Below are 22,270 nucleotides of genomic sequence, written 5' to 3' on the forward strand. Positions count from 1 at the left end.
TTGAGCTCATGAATTTTGTCATGTGTTAACTGGGTTATATTTTCCCTGTACAATCAGCATGGGGGGAAAAAGCTGACTTCTCCAAACCAGAAGAAAAAAAAAACAGAAAGTGGATTTAAAGCAGTCGTCAGCTTCCGAACCTCGTTCTCCCCATGGCTGCGCTTCTAAAAAGCTCCAAATGAATAAACATGACATGTCAGTTCTTGACATGTCATGTTGTGCTGAATTTGACTTAAAACATCGCTTTCCTCCTGCTGAGCTGCAGAGCTCAGGGACTCACATAACACTTTCACTGAGAAGGGCTCTCCCCCTCTCCCAGGAGCGCTGTTGCTCTTCGCCTTGCCTGTGCATTCCTCAGAGCTGATATTTCTTTCTTTCTTTCTTTCTTTCTTTTTGTATGAGTCAGCATTCTGCCCAGGTAGTCCCTCGAATGAAAAGACCCCTGCGGTTAGCCTCTTTGTGGCTAAACTTTGGTCAAGCCACAGAGTTCAGACTGAAAACTCCTTCGCTAGTCAACTGGGGAATATAGATGTTAAGATGTAAAGACACAATGCCAGTAGAGATGAAGTGAAACTTTCAGAAACATCAACATTTACCTCAGATTTGTTTGTAAATTGCTAAAACTAATATGACTAAAACTACACCTGAAAACTATAATTACATTTAGCATCGACCTGCTTAGCACCTTCATACATTTCACAAAATGCAAATTTAATCCATTAAATATGGCAAGAATATGTACAAGCTTAAAGGTTTGACACGAATTACCCATTTCTTTAACATTGTGTGACATGTTCAACATTTGTTTTCTTAGCCATTCTTTGCTAATTTTAGTCATACTAAGTCATTTATTAGTATTTTACCAGCATACCTGAGGGAAAAGTTGAAGTTTTCAACAGCTTTGTTTCATTTTAGTGATCATTCTGTATTTAGGGTTTTCTTATATCTAGCTAGGTAGCCAAATTAGCTTCAGTTACTTGCTAGCTGCCATGCTTAGCATTCATATTTCACTACACCAGGTGATTACACACTAAATAAACTTCAATTAGCTAAGCTAAGTGTATATACAGTGCAGTTCTACTCATAGTAATTCTTTTATTAGTAATATACTAGCAAACCTGAGGTAAATGTTAATGTACTCAATAGCTTAGTCTTATTTCTGATGTCAGTCTGTCTTTACATTGTTCTCATATAAATACGCAACATTTGTAAGCTAGCTAGCTAAAACATTTACCTCAGTCATTACCTAGCTGCCATTTTCAATGTCGATATCAGCGAGTTGCCAAAAGTTAGTGTCCTCAAATCTTTTTTTTAAGCAGTTGATGTAACATGTAATATTATGCTTTAATTTTAGTGGAACTAAAATTTACTCACCTATTCTAAATGTAAGTGTGGAGACAGTTTAAGTTGTACAGTCAATATCACCTTATCGTTGTATTTATTAAAAAATTAAATAAATAGTGGAACTAAATAAAAATAATATGAGGCTATTGACTGCTAAATTGTTAACTTAGGTTATTAGCTATTTTATTTTAAATGTCTATTTTCCTTGCTGACTAGCCACAGCGTTCTTACAATATTAGCCACTGGAACAGTACATTGACTGGGTGTTCACCTTGTTACGTTGAAATAATAAATTCACAATTTAAATCTAAACGCCCTAGAAGATTTTAGATGAAGGTCTTAATAACATTTCCAGCCCATGTCATTGTCAGGAACTGCACAGAAACAAAATGAAATAGTTTTCGTATTGGAAAAGCCATTGTATGGAAATTAAGGTCACCATAGTTCACATGCATTTCTGATTTGCAGTATCTGAGATACATCATTTGTCCTGGATTAGTGCAATATAATGTGTATAACATCTACATTCCTTGACCAGTCAACAGAAATACTGTACTTATGTACATCACAGTTTATTGTCTGGGCTTGCACTTTGCACTTGTTTGCTGCATTTTCTATTAGTGGAAAATTCTTTATTGTGATAATTTGCTTTGAAACAAGATCTTGGCTTGCTTTCACTTTTCCATCCACAGCCCCTGTCCTAGGTATTGTGTAGTTATTCCATTTGGCATAAATATTTCAACCCTGACAGCCTTGGCAATATGATTGCATTGTGTCCTGCGTCAATAATGTGTTGTGCATTAAAATCTTCCACTGAATGTGGCAGCGATTTATAGTAGCCAGTATGGGCTGCAGAACATGTGAAGAGCGCGTGTCAAAGGATCACAGCATGGCCAGACTGGCGCTGAGCCTCTTTCCCACTGTGCTGGCACCAATTATGCCTTCCCTGGGCAGCGCACGCAAATAACGGGCATTCAGTCACATGCTACGCTGAGGAGCATTCACATCACTTCTTATGCCAACAAACAACCAGAATTTGGATCCCAGCACTTGTTTACAACACCCTTTTGTTCTCCTGTCTTAGGAAGATTTAATGTTTTTTTTCCTCTGTTGTACTTGAGCTCCCAGAGAGAGTTAGTTTCCGCTCCGTCATGGCAGGTGTAATCAGATAAACGCCATTCCACTTGCTGTTAATCCCACCTGACAGATGTGGAGCGAGATTCCTAACCCGTTTTTTTTATATTGTTTTTGTTTTGGAGGCCCTCCTTCAGATCAGTTCCTTACATAAGCCCTTGATCTTTTCCTTCTCTGTTTCCTGTTGCGAGAGCTACCCTGGTTGTTTCACTCTGCTTCATAAAGGGCTGAGATGTATTGGTCGTTTTAATCTAGGACGCAGTGAGGTCAATCCGCACGGCCGGACCGATCGTATCTCTTCAGCTCTGTTGGAGAGGAAGCTATTGTGCAAGCACACATGGTGCCATACTTTCCTATCGTCACTGTCCTAATGGAAAAATAGCAACAATTCTGACCTTGTCGTTATGATACTAAATATCAAGGCGATATTTAAAGCATCAGCGGACAAAAGAATAAATAAAATATATTAATTGGAAGCATTTAGTGTGCTGTTCTGAACTCAAATGTGGTAACTTTCTTTTATACATTATTTTATCATTTATCATTCTAACCTGGTCAGGGGTGTGTTGGAGTTGAGGACAATCCTAGTAATACTGGGTACAAGTGGGAGAACCTCCTCTAATGGGATGTTAGTCCATCACGGAGCACCATATGCACATCAGGTTCAGGTTACTTTACTTGTATCTGCGGGTAGATTTGTTGTTGCACATATGATGTACAGTACGTACACATTTAACACACTTACTAACTTCAATAAACAGTTTAGCAGGATGGTTAGATGTTAGATGACAAATACATTTTCTTTGTCTTTCAGGTAATCCCTTTCAGGGGTCGCCACAGCAAATCATCTGCCTCCACCTAACCCTATCCTCTGCTTTCTCTTCCCTCACCCAACTAACCTTGTCCTCTCTCACTGCATCCATAAATCTCCTCTTTGGTCTTTCTCTAGACCTCCTGCCTGGCAGTTCCAACCTCAGCATCCTTCTACCGATATATTCACCACCTTTTCTCTAAACATGTCCAAACCACCTCAATCTGGCCTCTCTGACTTTATCTCCAAAACATCTAACATGGGTTGTCCTTCTTATTAACCTATTCTCGATCCTATCCATCCTTGTCACTCCCAAAGAGAACCTCAAAATCTTCAGCTCTGCTTCCTCCAACTCTGCCTTCTCTCTTTTCTTCAGTGCCACTGTCTCTAAGCAGTAGAGCATTGCTGGTCCTACCACTGTCTTGAACACCTTTCCTTTCATTCTCGCTGATACTCTTTTGTCACATAACACACCTGACACTTTTCTCCACCCATTCCAACCTGCCTGTACCCGCCTCTTCACCTCCTTTCCACACTCTCTGTTGCTCTGGACCGTTGAGCCTAAGTTCCAAACTGAAATGCATGATATGTATTAATGCAGAAATATTCATAGTTTATAGATGTTGGCCGAGCTCTTTCTTGTGGTGCGATTAAGGTCACTTAGTGCTATCGTATCAATCACAGCTCTACAGCCGATCGTGGGCGTCTGTGAGTTTACGCAAACGGAAGGATAGCCACCCCCAACGGTGCGTGATCGAGCATCTTGAAAAGATGAGGTCAGCTGGCGTCATGTGATTTGGAGGAAGCACTTTTTAGCCTTAATGTGGAAGCCCCCTAGTGACGGGTGGGAATTGGTTACGACTAAATTAGAAAGAAAAAAAGTTATTTAATAGACATTTAATAACAATACACTTTTATCATTATTTGATTTGATTTATGATTGATTGACAGTTCTATAAACTTGAATTATCTGAATATTTCCAACAAAATCTGAATAAAAAAATGTTTGAAAATGAATGAAAAGGTTAAATTTTAATTTCATCATAAACCATGCAAAACATAAATTGAAAATAAACAAACCAAAAATTGCAATAAACACCAGTTTAATATTGTAAACAAAATGTAGTACAGGTTCACCATGAACTTATATATTCTCCCAAAAATTTGTTTTAGGCTTTTGTAACACAAAGTCTGAAATGATTTGCACGCGCTTTTCAGTGTGCAGACGTGTATGAATGCGTGTAGATCAGCACCATGCACACGGCCAGAATACAGTGAGAATTCTCTCGCGTCACACAGCCTCTGACAGTAACAGGTGTCTAACAGGTCAGGTGGATGGACCTTGTGCTGATGCCCTGCTTCAGCGGTTTAAATTGCTCCACCATATGTTCAGCACTCTGTACGCGAAAGCACCAGGAATTTCCTTCGCGTGGCCCCTTGCTGAACGTGTAGAGGAACATGCATGCGGGACGGATCATGCTTCTATAACCCCATGTCCCAGACGAGGATGCGTCTTCGTTCGACATGAGTTATTTATAAGACGTTCTTGGAATCAGCGTCCGTGTTACGTGGGGAAAAACAAATTTATTGTTTGTTTTTCTTAATGCCTTCTTCTCAAGCGTGTCTGTTTCAGCAATCAGTCATTATCCAAGAGAGAAGTGCACTCATCAGGCCGGACTCCGTGCCAAGAACGTAAGCGAATCCTTCCTAACCCCCTCGAGCCCCATCCACCTCATGAATGTGACACGTGCAGGCCGCAGCGAAGCGTTAGGGCGCTTTATACAGGTCATGCAGCGGGGAAGGATGCCATTCATAGCAGCTATTTGGCTTCGCTTAGGCTAAAGTTTATACTGGAGGGGAAATGCTTTTTTTCCTTCTGAACTGATATAGGAAACTTACAAGTTCAATATGAATTCATGCAACGAATGAATTTGAACAGACATTAAATCTTAGACTTTTTATACTCCAATAATGCATTTAATTGTGTTAATAAATGAATACGATGATGGTAAACATCTGAAAAGGAATTAACGTACAACTTCAGTATTTCATATTTTTTTTGTCTAAACTGTCATGTTGAAAACTATGACCAGAGCAGTTCTGCCTCTGCCCGCCCCCCAATCCACTGTCATTGTGCTACATTCCCAAATGACATTAATTGAATTTCATGGCAGAGGACTTTTTCATTGGCAGTGTGATCCACATCCTGTTATCCTGGAATAGTAGTTTATATTCAGTCTGTTAGGCTGCAGGGACTCGCAGACTCACCTGTGCTGCAGTATTTGACAAAATGCTGTCACAGCAACATGTACTTAACAAGCGTTCATTGTAGAAGTCGCAATTTTAGCAAGAAAAGTCTAGCAATACCAGCAATAAAAAAAGGACTTTTCTTTATTTGCTGCAACTTTTAATTCAGAAACATCCAAATGTAGGAGCATTAACACTTTTGCTGCCATGTACTGCATTCATTTTGCCAGGATACATTTTTTTTCTAATGCAGATTGTAGGAGCTTGGCAAGAGCGCCTAGTTATGAGATGACAAATGTGTTCTGACTGGCTCTGAGAAATCCTAATTAGTCAGTCGGATGGGGGTCAGAGGCTCAGCAGTGTGAATTTATGTGACATTTTACAAGGAACATCCAGGTCAAGATGGGAAAACACAGGGGATTTTGGTTGTTTTCCACATAACACTTTAATTGAGAAATTTGCCAACAAATTCTGTCTATGCAGGCAAGACATGGTCTGAAAACTATGTGCCTGTGGTGGTTGTCAAAATATTATCCTGTATCCAGGACCATCCTGTATCCCTAATTCTATCAACCTTTTCACGTTGAAATAGATTAGCATCGAGGGATACTTTCCCAAGCCGAACTCCGATCTCAACGTGACAAGTTCCAGTACCTCAGACAAGACGTTTATTTATGTGAATAATCGTCCTGTGAATCACAAAGACATCCTGAAGGTACGTTCATGAGTTTACTCTTTAGATGAAAAGAATGTGAACTTACAGGGAAATGCATGCTGTTAGATGTTGTTGTAGTCTAATGTTTTTACATTCACTGGTGACATTAAAAGAAGCACTTTTACTACACCTGTACACATCCAGATATTCGTCCAATCATGTGGCAGCAGTACAATGCATAAGCTGATGAATATACGGGTCAAGAGTTCACATTAACAGTCAGAAATGGGAAGAATGTGAGCGAGTTTGGCATGGTTGTTGGTGCCAGATGGGTTGGGTTGAGTATTTCAGGAACTGCTGAGTTTACATAGGGATGAGGAAAAATATTTATTAAATAAGCCTTAGTTCAATGGAACGCTCTGATGATGTGCCTTAAGTCTGGGTTAAGTTTACAGTAACTTAAATATTTACTCACAACAGTGTTGAGCAGAAAAGCATCTCACAAGGCAGAACACAACAAACCATGAGGCAGATGGTTGTAATGCACAACAGCAGAAGACTGCATCGAATTCCACTTCTGTTGTCACCTAAGAAACTGGAGTCTAAGACTAGATATAACTGGATATTTGAAGGTTGGAAAAAAATCTTCAACTATTCAAAATGATTGGATGTTTCTTTATTTGCATGACTTAGCAGGAGGATTCTGAAGGCGTCCACAGTATGCCATAATCTCCTTTGAACATTTTATATGGAGATGTATCTGCTACTTCTGCTCTGTAAAACTTCATAACTGCTCTAATCTGAGTTGCTGGTTGTTAATCGATGACATCTGAGGCTAGTAGCTCTAAATGAACTTCTCCTTTGCAGCAGAGGTAAGTTTTGGTCTTGCTTTCCCGGGAAGGTGTTCAGGAGAGACAGTTTTATCATGGACCTTGATGGGTTTTGCAAATGCACTTGACACAATTCTCTTCTTGTGAGAACATCAGTCAAGATTGACCAAAAAGGCATTTTGGATTAGTTTATACATAACTTGAATTTAAACGATGATCATTCTATAAATTTAGCAACAAATTGTTCCTGTGCCCAAAATCTGTGCAAATCTGTGCATATGATTTATTTACGTAAAATATAATTAATTATAAGAGAAGGAACTGATCTGGAACTTGCAAGCTTTCTAACATGGAGTTTCAACTGCTTTATCCTTCAGCTTGTGAAGCAGTACTATGCAAACTCGGCTCATTCGGATAACGAATCAGCCAGCCGCCGCTTCCCCATCCTGATGGTAAACATCACTGTCCCTACCTCGAATGTGGATGTCAATCTAACTCCTGACAAACTGCAAGTGATGCTTAAAAACAAGGTTCAACCATATTTTATAAACATCCCCAAATTTTCTTTTCAATGATGTTCCACACGCAAATTGCATTGTTTTCTATTAGTCACACTGTTTTTTTCTCTCTTAGGATGCTGTGCTTTTAGCAGTGGAATCTGTCCTGATCTCATTGTATGGGTCTTATTCCGTTGGGAATGACAACCAGGCAATGGCAGAAGAGTCTCATGCTGTGGAGGGAATCAGGAAAAAACCTAATGAAGTGCCGGAAAAAGGTGCACAGGAGCCTTGTGTGTTTGCTCCACCTGTGGTGCCAGACAATTCCACCACACACACCAAGGAAAAGGACAGCGAGGCATCCGTACCAGGTACTGCCAACACAAGCTCGTCTTCCTCATCAGAGGACTGGGTAATCAACACAAGCTTAAGTGATTCATCGTTTGCCGAGAATGTAGTGTTAAATTCTACAGCTGACTCCCTGGACAAAAGCGAGAGCTGTCTCATGCAAGTGGACAAGGAGATCTCGGCAGAGAGTTGGGCCATGGGTAAGGCTTTCACAGATCCTCTAACTGGAGAATGCCTCGAGCCCGTGAAGCTCCATCAACCAGAAGCTCAAAAAGATGATGACCTTGCATCAGAAACCAAAACAAAAAGCAGCAGCCCGTGCACAAGACCCACAAATGTCATTGTGGAGAAAATGGGCAAATTAACAGCCTACGACCTGATCAGCAGCCGCTCCGTGCGTCAGCCGATTTCCGCGTATGCTCTGTTTGAGCAGGACGCCAGATCATCTGTCCTGCTGGAGAAGCCACGAGCCAGTCTGCAGGATGTCACTGCTGCTGTAAAAGAGAGATGGGAAAGCCTCAGGGAGGAAGAAAGAAAAAAGTAAGTTTCCAGATTTCACTCCCAAGGCTGCATTTTCCAGTTGTTGTGATTCATTCTCTTGGTTTAGGGAGGGGAAAAAAGGGAGGGAGATGGAATAGACTTGCCACTTGCAAGGATGAAATATGGTGTGGAAAGTCTGCTTGATTTGTTCAGGTTGCTGTCCAAAGCAAGAGGAATTGATATGAACTACGTTTTTGTGTTTTCCACACAACTGCATTCGATTACTTGGTTCGTTGGTCAATAATGTTTTCCACTGTAAAAGAGGTATTCAGGATTCCAGAGAATGCCATGGTGTTTTTTTATAACACCGAAAGAATCTTACAGAAGACAGTGTCATTGTAATGGTGCTTTATTCCGTTTGGGTGAAAATGACTACACCAAATAAACATGATAAATTCTATATTAATTAGATTAAATGAAATGTAGATCCAGTTCAATAAAACCTTTTATGTATTGTGCTTTTAACAATTAACAATATCACAAAGCAGTTATGCAAAATTTTTAATTCTGTAATAAAATGTGTAGATTTTATAGATTTGCCAATTTATCCCCTTAATGAACAAGCTTGAGACAGTGGTAAGTAAAATTTCCCTGAGATGAAATATGGAGGGAACCTTGAGAGGGAATGCATCATCATTTGGGTTATAAATAACATGATAATAAATAAGCCAATTTTATAACTGCGTGCTTTTAGCGAAATAACAGGAAGTGTATGACAGTTGGAAGTCATCATAGCAAAACGTTTAATGCAGGATGCAGTTTAAAGCCACCTGCATGTTTTCAAGCAGAACCGTCCTCTATAGGCACATGTATCCTTTAAAGACAGTATTACAGAGGCTATCTTCAGTAATAGTAGCTGATATCCATGCATGTGATGAAAACTTTAACCAGAAGCCAAGCATTAGCATGGATCAGGCAGGTCCAGAGTGCAGCAGGAGTCAGAAACACTAGGGTCTCAGGAGTTCCATGTTTAATGAGAGAGAAGCATAATTAGGTGTGCTCATAGTCATTAAATTGTTAAGATCAATGTACATACAATATTGTGTACAATATTGGCAATATTTCTAAAAAGAAGAAAAGAAGACTATCCTCGAGACGGTATCTTCATCTGTTCAGATTACAGGCTTGCATCAATAATCACACCAAGGTCTTATCTTTCTCCACATGAAAGGCCATCCAGAGCAAATCAGAAAGCTTATTCCCAGCTGCATGTGGTCATAGTACCAATACCTCTGCATTGGTGTCTAATGTCCTTCACACTTTCCTCAACATTATTAAGCTAGTGTCTCTCATCTGGCTTTGTTGAGACAGATAACTATGTGGCATCTGTATAACATTGGAAACTAGTATTATGCTTAAACATTACAGTATTTTACCTAAAGAAAGCATATAGAGAGAAAATGGCAGTGGGCCTAAAACTGAACCCTGTGGAACACCATATCAACCTTACTTTGGTGTGTCAAGAAATGTCACTGTCTACAAACTGGTAATGATTAGTCAGATAAGACCTGAGCCAGGAGAAGGCTGTTCCCTTAACTCCTATAATTTTCTAATCTATCAAGAAGAATGCTATGATAAATGGTATCCAAAGCTGTATTAAGGTCAAGTAAGGTCTAGTAACCCAATGTAAAGATCTTTCCAATGACGGAAACTACAAAGCACTTTTGTAAGTTGCTCTGGATAGGAACATCTACCAAATGCCTAAATGTAAAGGTAACATAAGTACAGGCCAGGTGAAGGTCATTTACCACTTTAACCAGCGTTGTCTCTAGGCCTAAATCCTGACCGATACATTTCAAGATTAGTTCAGGACTGGAATTTTCTACAAGCCTCCAATAACTACCTGGACTCCATATTAACATCAATTAACATCAATTATCATCAACTTTTATAGCTGAACTGCCTGCCACCTAACACACAGTATGAATGCACATCAAACTCTGCTCTCTGTTTTACCCAGATGAGGATGGGTTCCCTGTTGAGTCTTGTTTCTCTCAAGGTTTTTTTCTATTGCCATCCGAGTTTTTCCTTTCCACTGTCGCCCTCGGCTTGCTCATCAGGGACTATCTAACCATTTTGATTCATACACATTCACATTCCATACAAATGTATTTTTTGAAGAGGTTCAATTATTTCTGGTATTATCTGTTTTAGAAAATGTATAGTTAAAGGATGTAATAGACACGTTGATTTAGTGAGGAAATAAATGAAATTTATGGTTTTCCTGAAGAAAAAAAGAGGGTAAAACAATCGAACTAGATCAGATCAGCGATTAGAATATTAAGGTGTATCATTATTTATTTAATTGTTTGGCTGTAAATTGAAAGTCAGTTTTTCTTTCTTAGTTTTTTTATGACGGTTTTTAATTTGTCCTTAAAAACATTCATGAAGTCATCAATACCACATGTAATTGGTGTGCATGTTTCTATGCTGCATATGGTTCCTAGTTAATTCTGCTATAGTGTTAAATAGAATTCTAGGGATATTTTTGTTATCTTTCATAAGGTAAGAGACACACGCTGATCTTCCAGCACTATAAACTTTTCTGTAGCTCAGCAGGCTTTTCTCCCGTGATACTTTTGGTTTTGGTAAGTCATTCCATCAGCTCAATATCATCAATTTTTTACATGTCTGGATCCTGCAGATTTTTACCATACATCTTGGAAAAACTTCTTAAGCCCCATCAGATTAGGAGTATTCATTAAATGAAAAATTTGGATTTTCCATCAGATCAATCAACTGGAGGTATGCTTAGTGTTCCTGACCTGATCTACAGGTAACCTCATCTCTTTCAGACTGAAACAGGCTTTCTTTTAGGATTGCCCTCACAAACACCAGAACTAATTTAGGGGTTTTATAGCAGTAGGGTGAATAATTATACAATCACAAATTTAGTTTTTCCCTTTTTTTTGGCTGTAGAATTTATTTGAATTAACTTTTAGAAAAGACAAATAGATGATTTTGTCCATCTGTCAACAAGCTTTCAAAATGAAACATTAAAATGTGTTTTAGACCGAGCTGCGAGCCAAGAATGCAAGCCTCTTCATCAGAAGTGAATCTTTGTCCTCATAGTGCTGCCTTCAGGGGACTAAACAGGTGTAAGTCTAATGGAGCGAGACCGCGACTGAAGGGAAAATGCTTTAACACCTCACAACCAAGTTTTTGCAGAGACGATGTGGGCTAAAATTTGTGGCTGTTGATCACACCGCCCTTGTATAGCAGTCCTCTTCATCTCTACGATAAGTGTCTCACTGTAACAAGCACTGTTGATTATTGAACCTTTTTCCTGATAATGATCCAATACTGGCCCTTAAGAATCCCAGAAAACTGTAAGCATAAATTTTCCAGCTGTCGGTTGACTTTTTACCTTTTTCTCGGTCGGCAATTGAGGATGTTTCCGTTCTATATTCTGCCTTTTACTCTCAGGCTCATAGTGATGAGTCCGTGTGTCATCACGAGTAATGATTCTCTTTAAGAAACTATCACCTTCCTTAGAGCATTGCAAAATTTTGAGAGCATTTCTCTTTATGCTTTTCTTATGCTCTATTTTTGGCACCAGGTACACCCTCGGACTACAAAAAAATTAATCACTGCACGCAGCTCATATTTTATGCGAGTCACGGAGTAGAGTGCGGATGAATTTTGATCTCTGTAATTTAGATTAAGATGTATTGATTTTATGGAATATTGTGTTTAGAATCATGATTTAAAAAATCCCAAAGACAACTTTCAGGTCCAGTTTAGTTCTGTTTTCAAAAATTATTGGTGGAGCTAAGAGTGTCATTTAAATGGGTAGTATTTGTCTTTCCATTAATTAAAAAAATTCATTAATTTTCCATAAGCCGTTTAATTACGATGCGGTAATTAACCGGAATCACGTCAGACAGTACGTTAGTGTTATTACTGAATTACAGCATCCTTTTACAGACCAGTAACCTGGTGTGTAAACTCTTGATCTGTTGATCGTCGTAGCTCTCAAACTGAAAAAGAAAGGCCTTGTGAAACAGGATCATTACTCCTTAGGAAATAGCTGCAGTGAAGGAAAAAAAAAATATTGCATGCCTGTTTAGTGTAATTGGATGAATGGAAAATGTGCATCACCATAGCCGGGGGCAATTAGGGAAGGTATGGATGGGTGTATGGAAAAAATAATGTCCTTTCGCGTGCTATCGTGCTGTAATAAACAAGCCTGAGCTAGTGCTTAGCTCATTTTCCGGCCACTGTTAAGTGGCACACCCTTTTAGGAATCGAGTTTATATGAAGTCATGTTGCGTGTCACATGGGCCTGTTGTGCTAAAATGTTTAGATTAATAAAAAAAATAGGGGTTAAAAAAAATGGATTTACAGTAAGGGGGAAATAGGAATTTGGAAAGACTTTTGTTATTTATATCGTAAATGACCAGTGTTTTCTGCTTTGCAAGCTCTTGAATAAGTCTTAAATAAAACCCATTGTACTTTGTTATGGCTCTGTAGCGCTCAGATTTAATTATTTGTCACATGTTCCTTACAGAATAGTGGAGTGATTTTCTCTTCTGTTCTGTTTTTTCTTTCTTCTGTTATCACACACATCTTGCATCGTATATGTGTGTTTGATCCATGTGATGAATTACAGACTTTTTGGTGTTGCTTATTCGCATTATATCCCTACAGTGTGTCCATCCACAGTGTGCTGTCTCTCTCTGCTACTGCTTGTTCTTAAGTGAAAAAAAACAGTAGGCTTAAATACTAAAAACTTTCATCTTTCCTTTACATTGGTACGTGAGATAACCTTCTGATGCAGATATTCATAAATATTATTATGTAGAAATGTTGCCATAGACAGACCTTGTTCTTCATAAACAAAATATTTAGGAAAAAGTTAGGAATTGCCAGGAAAAACTTCTGCCTTTGATCGTAATCCTTTTTTCGAGCACTCAGCTGTCTTACCAGATACCGTGACTCACCAGATTACACCTTTCATCCCTGCCCACATTCAAACCTTCATTCACCTTCTACGGACATGCAAAATTTAATTGAGAGCAGCAGGTGAAATCAACATTTAAAATGAGATTTCTGTAATTCTCTGTACTTTTGTACAGTATGATGCTGTAAAGAAGCAACACCGTTAACTTGAATGGTTCCTTAGACCAATTCTGTAGCACATGTGGTCTGATGTTTCCTCCACACACACATACACATCACCTCGCACCTGCAACATATTCCCATCCACTGTTTAATACAAGAGTGGGTTTTATCGTATGCTTTCATAACCGTCCTCCTAAAAATATAAAGAAAAATAAAGCTTGGGAGGATGTTACAGAGATTGTTGCTCATTCTATGGAGTACTTGAAGCTGGTACGGGTGCCTTGCTTTGCTAATCTGAGAATGAAGCTAGTATATAACTTGACATGTTCTCCCGCTAAGTAGTGTTTAACTGGTTAACTGTAGAATCTGCAGTCCTACCCTCACGTCAGGAAAACTTAATGTTTATCACCGGAGAACCCCAGGGCTCAGTTCTCAGTCCACTCCTGATTTCTTTATGCACTCCAGCTCATAGTGGAGCTCATAGGGGATCAGGGCTTCTCTTTTCGTCGTTACATTGCTTTTCTTTTTGTCTATTCATTTCATAATTCTCTCATATATTTATATATTATAACATCTATCTGGCATTCTTATGTAACAGAATCTCAACAACTAATCACCACTGATGTACTCGCTGGCCTTTAGATACGGTTTTAGTGACTCACTTCAGCCACTGATTCTGACTCATTTATTTTACAGCATTAGGACAATACCAGAATCCTGACCTCCATGCAAACTCTTCTCTTAACTTATTCTCTTTCTTTCTTTCTTTCTTTCTTTCTTTCTTTCTTTCTTTCTTTCTTTCTTCTTTTCTTTTTCTTTCTTTCCTTTCCATTGCCTGTTTTTTATAATGTATTAACTAATTAGGAGATGTGTTAATTATGAAGTTACTTGCTAAATAATCCTTTATGAATAATACTTTATACTTTACCTTACTATACTTTACATATATAATTAATTAGCAACATTGGCATGAAGATTACATTGGTTCTGATTAATTACATTTGTATTGCATTGTAGTTTTAAGCATTTTTGTCATTCTTGGACTATATTCTGTTGTGTTAAGTGTTTTAAATGGTATTTTTCTATGTGCTGATTTGACAAGACCTCATGCATTAGGACAAATTTACTCCAGTGGTTTTCAGTATGATGTACAGTCTAATAGCAGACACCACAGAATGGCTGTGAAGAGGAAGAAGAAAAAGCAGATCTGTGTGCTTTTACAGGCTTTGGTTTTCTCTTTAGCCCCCAGTTGCTTGCAGGTAGCAGATGTTTTTATTATTTTGGCAGTTTGAGCAGTTTTCAACACTGTAATTTATATCGTGTCCCAGGAGGTCACTTAGACCCACAGGAGGATATTAAACCTGGGTTCCTAATGTCGATTGGGAATATTTAATTAGTCACAATCGCAGAACTGCTTGTTACAGTACATTTATAACAAGTTTGCTTACATTCTTTTAAAAAGAACTGTTTTAACCTTGAAATCATTCTCTCAACAATTCTATTAAACTGTCACAAAAAAAAGGTTAACCATCTATTTAATCCTTTAAGGTTTGGTGTAGAGAAAACTTTTTTGTAGCTTTGAATAGATTATAAGTAAAACATTTTTTAGTACTATTACACATTTATATCTAAAATGTTATATTGCAGCAGAACACAAACTTTAGCAGTAGTGCTAATTTTAAGACAAAAAGATTAAAAGCTCAGTAAAAGCTACAGTAATGGTTGTTTTACGTATAAAACTGCACAAATCTGTATCCAACACCACTGATTATTTTTAATTGTAAATAAAACAGCTGTTAGGTTTTACTGAGTGTGTTGGAGAATATAAGTCCTTCTGGTACCTGAAGACCTCGCTTCTTTCTATTTTCATGCAAAACCCAGGAGCCTACACTAGGTTTTTTGTTTCCATCTGAACTGGTCTGTTATGTAATATGTTGCTATCTTGGTACCTCCAATACCTTTTTTTTATGATTCGCTGGTAACAGACTAACAAACTTGTTTTTATCAGAATTTTGTTTTTTGCTCAGGCTTTAACAGTGGAAAATGTTTGACAGCCTTTCCTTCTTCAATCATCGGATCATTACCGCACATTGATTCTATATTTGCATTTGTTAATTGTTTGCTTCTTTGCATCTCAGGTATGAGGAAAAGGCACATAAGTCTCTGGAGACCTACGACCAACAGAAAACACGTGCAGCAGCTGGTGTCAGTCCTGACTATCAACATCAGAAATCCGATTCCTTTCTGAACAAAACCAAGGGCGTGAAACGCAAAGCCCCCGAGTCGGAGCAACAGACCCTGGACAAACACTTCAGCTCTCAGACTGAGAGCAAGAAGAAACCTACCAAGGTGTCCGAGGTATCCAAGCCTGTCGAGTTTAGCATAGATGCCCTCAGACGAGCACTTCAGCCTGAGCATCGCTCCCGCCCGAGCGAGCAGCGCCTCCAGCTTGTAAACCGGTTGCCTTCTCAATGCGCCTGGGTCGTTTTATGTGGCAGAAAGCTCATGTTGTTAAATCCATTTCGGGTGGAGGAATCCCTGCTGTTTAAGAGACTTCTGGAGAATAATATACTTCCAGCAGCGAGTCTGCAGTCCCCTATACAGCTAACAGATGGGTAGTGTGTCTCTGCTTTCTCACCCAAGTCTGAGCGGACCAGAATAATTTTCAGCATTTTTACATTTTTTTATGTTCCTTATTTATACTGACATGTTTTCTTGCCCTTCTCTGCTCAGTGTTCTCGGTGGTCCCGAATTCATGGATGTTCTTATGAATATGGAGAAAGGGAGTCCGTCTCTTACCGGTGAAGTCCTCTTTACAGATGCCAGGCTGGTAGCCAATGGCTTTCAGATCAGACTTACTCCAGGTATCACTTTTGAACTAATGAATGAATGAATGAATGAATGAATGAACTATGATTCGGTTTCCGTTGTTGAGGATGTTGAAGGAGAGGCAAAACATAATTTGTGAACGCCTGACCATCACACCCATATGTTCGTGTTAAACATCCCGTTCCAGATTTAGTTTCGCTTTGCTATTATAAGAAGTTCTACTTTCTCTTCTGGCAGGGCTTTTCATTAATGTTTGGCATGTGGCTGACTGTGGGGATTTATGTTCATTTAGCTACAAGAGCATTAGCGACGTCAGGCATAGACAATGTTGAGATGTCAAGAAGACTTATCTCAGTCATCCAGTTCATCTCAAAGGTCTTCATTTACATTTACGCTTACATTTTTATCTCATTATACATCTGAGAAGTTAAGGGTTGCGGGATTTGAATCTTGGACCTTTCGAACCATAGTCCAATGCCTTAACCACTGAGCTACCCCTGACCTCTTCAGTGAAGTTCAGTTCACAGTCAGGACTCTGTGCAGAACTCTTAAGGGCTTCCATTCTAACCTTAATGCACCATGTCTTCATGGAGCTGGCTTTGTGGATCTCACAGGAGCATTGTCATTGTGGAACAGGTTCAGGCTTCTTAGTTCCTGGAAAGAAAAATTGCAATGCCACAGCATGCAGTGAAAAACAAATGAAGCTGTGTGTTATAAAATTTCAGTTTTCAATTTTTTTTTATTTGGCAAATTTCAGTTTTTTCAGTAAGAGAACCACATATCAGTGTGATGGTCAGATGATCACATACTTTGTCATTATTTATAAAAATGACAGACTTTGATGACGGTGATGAGATATGGGGGAGGAGCCTGTTGATTTTGAATACTACTGTCATTAAATCAATAAATTTGTGCATTTTAACTACTCTAATTATATACTAAATATAATGTCCAATCCACCTTCTGGATGTGCAAGGGGTGTTCAGGTCAAATCAGGATATTTACAGAAGACAGGAGTACAAGCCATTTCCACATGTTTTGGCTGTTAATGGAGTTCCTGGGAGGTCAGTGTTTCGGACAAGAAGTAGGCAGTCCGATCGGGCTCCGGTGTACTGAGAAATCTTTCTACCTTGATGGTGTCCAAGCACTAGTGAAACACTGGGATTAGTGCATTAGTGTAGCAGGAGATTATATAGAGAAATAAAGGGAGTTTTTACTCTCATAACTGTGTTCTGTTATTCTGCACAATCAAAAGTCCCACATGAACGCCCCCCGCAATATAATATATCCAGGGTACTTAATAGGCAGACTTCGGTCCGGACCTAAATATGGTTAAATCTGGACAGACGCCAAAATAAACATGCAAGTTTAATCATAATCCAATCGCTCGCGAGCAGTGCAAATTTTGATAAGTGGATTTTTCTTCTTTTTTTTTTTTTGCTGACTGAAAGTGAGGATGGCGTGCTCAAGGCTGGCCATTGATAAGAAAAGAAAAGTTGATTTTGAAATCCGCGAATTTAAGGGTAAGTAGCCAAAAAAATATGCATTCGTGTTCCCCGTGGAAAGCAGAAAACCAATGTGTTTAATCTGCAACGAGACGGTAGCAATCAACAAAATTTAAAATTAAAAAACACCAAAATTACCATCAGAACTCGCACACAGCCACACAACAGGAGCGGGCAACGGAAGCGTGTATAAATGAAGTGGTGACTGCTCTGTTTGAAGGGACTCAAAAGGATGAAATAATCCAGAAAATTCATTTCATTAGCTGTGGATGAATCCACAGACATCACAGACAATGCACAACTCATGGTCTTTGTCTGATTTTTTGATGAAAAAAAGGGAGAATTTCATGAAGATGTTTTGAGTCTCACAAACCTCCATGGACACACAAGGGTGGGGGGAAGGACATCTATGAAGCAGTGACAGATGCTTAGAGACAGAGCCATAGACCTAATTAGTGTCATGCTTGAGAACTCGCAACCCTGACCTCATGGCATACCACTGCATAATTCACCAGATGGTTTTGTGTGCCAGCCTTGGAGAAAGGACCTCAGAAGTCATGACAAAAATCATGAAACTAGTCAATTATCTGAGAGCATCCTCTGCTTTGCAACATCATTTATTGCGCTAATTTCTAATAGAGGTGGATATAAAAGATGATTTGCTCCTGTACAACTACGGAAAGAGCTGGAGACATTTCTGTTGTATCAGAAGAGTGCAAACTGTTTGTGGATTTCATGAAGAATGATGAGGAAATGGAAATTGTTGCTTTTCTAACTGACATTACTTCCTATCGTAATGACCTTAATATAAAGCTCCAGGGCAAAAACACCACGGTGTGTCACCTCATGTCAGCTGTCTGTGCTTTCCAGAGCATGCCGGAGGTGTTTAAATGTGACTTACAGCAGGATCTGCTTCACTTCCCGAGACTTTTGGATCAGACTGCGAAAAACATCACAATCACAATTATGTTCAATTCCTGTACAAGCTGATGAAGCTTTGAAGAGTTCCCTCTGGGGAAAAAAGTCTTGCTGTGCATCGAAAATCCATTTCTTGCCAAAAATGTTGCAGAATTCCAATGAACATTTACATCAGTGCCTCCGCCTTGCCCGCACACCTTTTATGCCCAAGTTCAAACAACTGGTGGCACAAAGAAAAAAGGTGAAAGGTGTCACCTTTCACACTAAATGGCCTACCATGTCATTCTTTTGTGTACAGTTCGAAAGTTTTCAGATTGCCTTTTATTGTAGTTCTCTATTTGGAATTTGTCCGTCACTTTTCCAGACCACGGACTGAATGTAAATTTGGTAATTTGGTAAGACCTTTCAAATTTATATTTGGGTATCCCTGTAATATATATTATACAATACATATAAGTTAATACAAATTAATGTGCTATTAGTACAAATTGCACAGATGGAAAGTGTACTGTTAGCATGTGCATTTTGTCTATGACTCAGGAAACCATGTGAGCTTGTTAAGAAGGGTCTCGTTCCCAGAGGCAGCGTCCGTCCCATTCATCATCCACTCCTCTTTTCCTAGAAGGAGCCCGACTGCCTGAATTTCCATTAACAGCCACAGATCTCTCTCTTTATTTCCTTTTTTCTTTACTCTCTATCTGTGAGATATTTGTCTACCTACTTTCTTTCTTAATAGTATTATATTTATTTTTACTGCTCTCTTTTTCACTATATTATTTCATTTTTACTCTTTCTTTCTTTCCAATGTTCCTTACTTTCTTCACTACCTTTTTCTTTTTATCTTTTCATATATTCTTTTTTCTTTTGTTCTATTGTTATATAAATTTTTCTTTCTTTTTATTTAATTTTATCCTCTCATATTCTGTCCTTTTTTCTTTTCCTTAACACACACTAACACCAAAACCATGCCTTTTTAAACGATTCCTGAAAGTCGGGTTGTGTGAAGCTCTGTGCCTGATTGCATTTAAGGCAGATTTAGTCTGGTGGATTCCTTTCATGTCAGAGTTCTCAAATAATTAATAAAGCTTAAAATCTGGAATAACATGATTATTTTATTATTATTATTATTATAGCCTTTTTCTGGAACATTTTTAAATATTTGCATCTGTGCATCTGTAAAGTGTGAGATAAAGACACAATCAGGGACATCCTTCTTCATGTTTAAGCTTTTCGGGTTCGACCTTTCTTTCACCTCAGGGATGCACGCTATGATTGGTGTGTATGTGTGTGTGTGTTTGCTGGCTTGGTGCTGTTATGGGTCTTTGTGGTGTATGTTGGCAGGCGGCCGATGCCTGTCCCAGGCTCAGTGGCTTACCACCTCTGAGCAATCTGCATTTTTCAAGCAGACCGCGGGACTTGCCATGCCATCTTTATGGAAAAGTGTCAGTTTACACGGAAAAGTGTCATTAACGAACGGATTCATAAACGCAAAATGTGTATTTCTCCCTAGTGCAGATATCTCCATAATTTTTTCTAGAAAAGAAAAAAAAACATCTGCTGAAAACCCCGTTAGTGATTCTTTCCAGTCAGCAGAGACATCATAATGTTAGTTTAGTGCTTCATTTGGTGTTCTGCCCATCCGACTCGATCTCCAAGCAGACTTTAAATCCAAATATTTGTTTCTCATTCTTTCCTGGAGGAGGTTGAAGTATATGGAGTACATGAATCCTCACTCTGTGCTTTCTCTGGCCAGGTTCCTCGAGTGTTGAAGTGACAGCTATGGCTGACTGCATGCCCTTCTACGGCATCGCGGACCTGAGGGAGATACTGACGGCCGTGAAGGACAGGAACGCTCAGACCGTTCAGCAGTGCAGACCTCTCAAAGTCTCGAACTACCTGGAGGTGGGAACACCTTCCTCACTCAGGCTCCTCTTCATCTCCAAACACAGTCTTTAAAATTTTTTTTTTCTTTCTTTACTTATCTTTCTTACTTTTAGTTGTCAAATGTGTTTCTTCTGTCTTTCCATATTTTTTCATTCTTAAATGTAAACGTATTCTTTTTTTTTATCCATTCAGATTCTTCCTTTTACTTTCTTACTTTCTTATGTTTTGTATTTTCTTTCTTTCTTTTTTTCTTTCTTTCTTTCTTCCTTTCTCACCTTTTCTCTTTCTCACTTACAGTTTTATTTCTTTAAATGTTTATCTTCTCATTTATATCTAATTTGTACATTCATTGTTCAATTTTCTTTTAAATATTTAATGTTTTAGGTGTTCTTTCTTATTTTAATATTTTTTCTGTATTTTTTTCTGTGTATTTTTTCTTTGATTGCTTGTTTTTTTCTTACTTTTTCACTTCTCCTATTTTCCTTTCTTTTTTCTTTTCTTCTTGTCTTCTGTTTTTTTTGGCTTTCTTGCTTTTTGCTTTATTTCTATTGCTATATTTATCTTTCATTTTCTTTTTCTTTTTTTTTTTATAAATGTCTTTTTATTATTAATTTTTAAAAAATAAATTTCCTCTATTGCTCTATTTTATTCGTTCCTCATTCTTGATTCTCAGCTGATGTTCTGTCTCTATCAGGGGGAGGCTGTGAGGATGGCCAGACAGTTGCCACTGAACATGTCCAGAGAGGATGTCACAAACACGCTGTCTCGCCTGACACAAGAGTTCGACGGAAAGCGCGAAGTCTGCCTTCATGGACGGCCGTTTTTTCACCACCTCACTGATGTTCCTGAGACAGATCAGGAGGCTGTGGACATCTTGTCCAGCATTAGCTGAGAATTTCAAGAACTTTTTAAAGTTATGTTACGTTCTGCTACAGCGAGACTTTCTATAAATGTTATGCAAGGAAATGCATATTATTATTTTCAGTATCATGTTCAGTAATAGTTTTTTTATGAATGATACTGTCATTGTGGCATTAAATAATTAGAGTGTATGTTTATGGAAAAAAATTAAGTGCATATGAAAATAAATATTTTCATTTGTCATAAGAATTTTTTTTTTTGCTTCATAAGAAATGTAAGCCATGAGATTAGACTCAGAATGGAAATGTGCAGAATGGGGCATGGTAATAAATAATCTGTGTTTGAATTAAAACTGCAGGTGGTTGGACAAACAGGTTCTCCTGGTTCTCACCTTGTGACGCAGTAGTTTGGTCCTTCTCTCTGTACTGATTATGATATACAGAACAACGTTCCAGTAAACCCTTTGGCATTCCTGAAAAGCACAGCAGATGGATTTGTTTTGACATGATTAAGGATGCCTCAGATGACATGATGTAGAGAAGGACGTGCTTGTTCTTAATGTTCCTGCAGAATGTGGCATGACTCTAAATCACAAAAGCAAAAACAAATCCTTGGAGAATCTTTTTTTATTATGTTTTTATTTTAAGTTGATGTGCTGTAGCTTTGTCGAATCCCATGTAATATTCAACCATTTTGTTGCTTAATGATCTGTTTAGCAACAAATTCAAGCAATATCTTTAATAATTTCTTTGATGAATCCATTGGTTCCGCTATCCTCAACTTTAGTTTCTACCTGTATTTAT

At 38.5% G+C, this 22,270-nt stretch overlaps 1 protein-coding gene across 5 annotated transcripts in view; it reads left to right on the forward strand.

Moving 5' to 3' along the window:
• Positions 1-22,020, forward strand: part of pms1 (PMS1 homolog 1, mismatch repair system component) — a 34,433-nt gene extending 12,413 nt beyond the window's left edge. For 4 of the 5 annotated variants that reach the window (XM_053496699.1, XM_053496702.1, XM_053496698.1 and 1 more), the window contains exons 7-13: positions 6,129-6,251; positions 7,399-7,551; positions 7,655-8,406; positions 15,609-16,085; positions 16,204-16,334; positions 20,476-20,624; positions 21,301-22,020. In XM_053496699.1, the coding sequence (XP_053352674.1) occupies positions 6,129-6,251; positions 7,399-7,551; positions 7,655-8,406; positions 15,609-16,085; positions 16,204-16,334; positions 20,476-20,624; positions 21,301-21,498 (1,983 nt within the window). In that variant the 3' untranslated portion in view covers positions 21,499-22,020. The remainder of the gene's footprint in view (positions 1-6,128; positions 6,252-7,398; positions 7,552-7,654; positions 8,407-15,608; positions 16,086-16,203; positions 16,335-20,475; positions 20,625-21,300) is intronic. The other variant, XM_053496703.1, reaches the window with a different exon arrangement.
• Positions 22,021-22,270: the final 250 nt, after the last annotated feature.

Source organism: Clarias gariepinus, chromosome 5 (genome assembly GCF_024256425.1).
Source record: "Clarias gariepinus isolate MV-2021 ecotype Netherlands chromosome 5, CGAR_prim_01v2, whole genome shotgun sequence".
NCBI lineage: Eukaryota > Metazoa > Chordata > Actinopteri > Siluriformes > Clariidae > Clarias > Clarias gariepinus.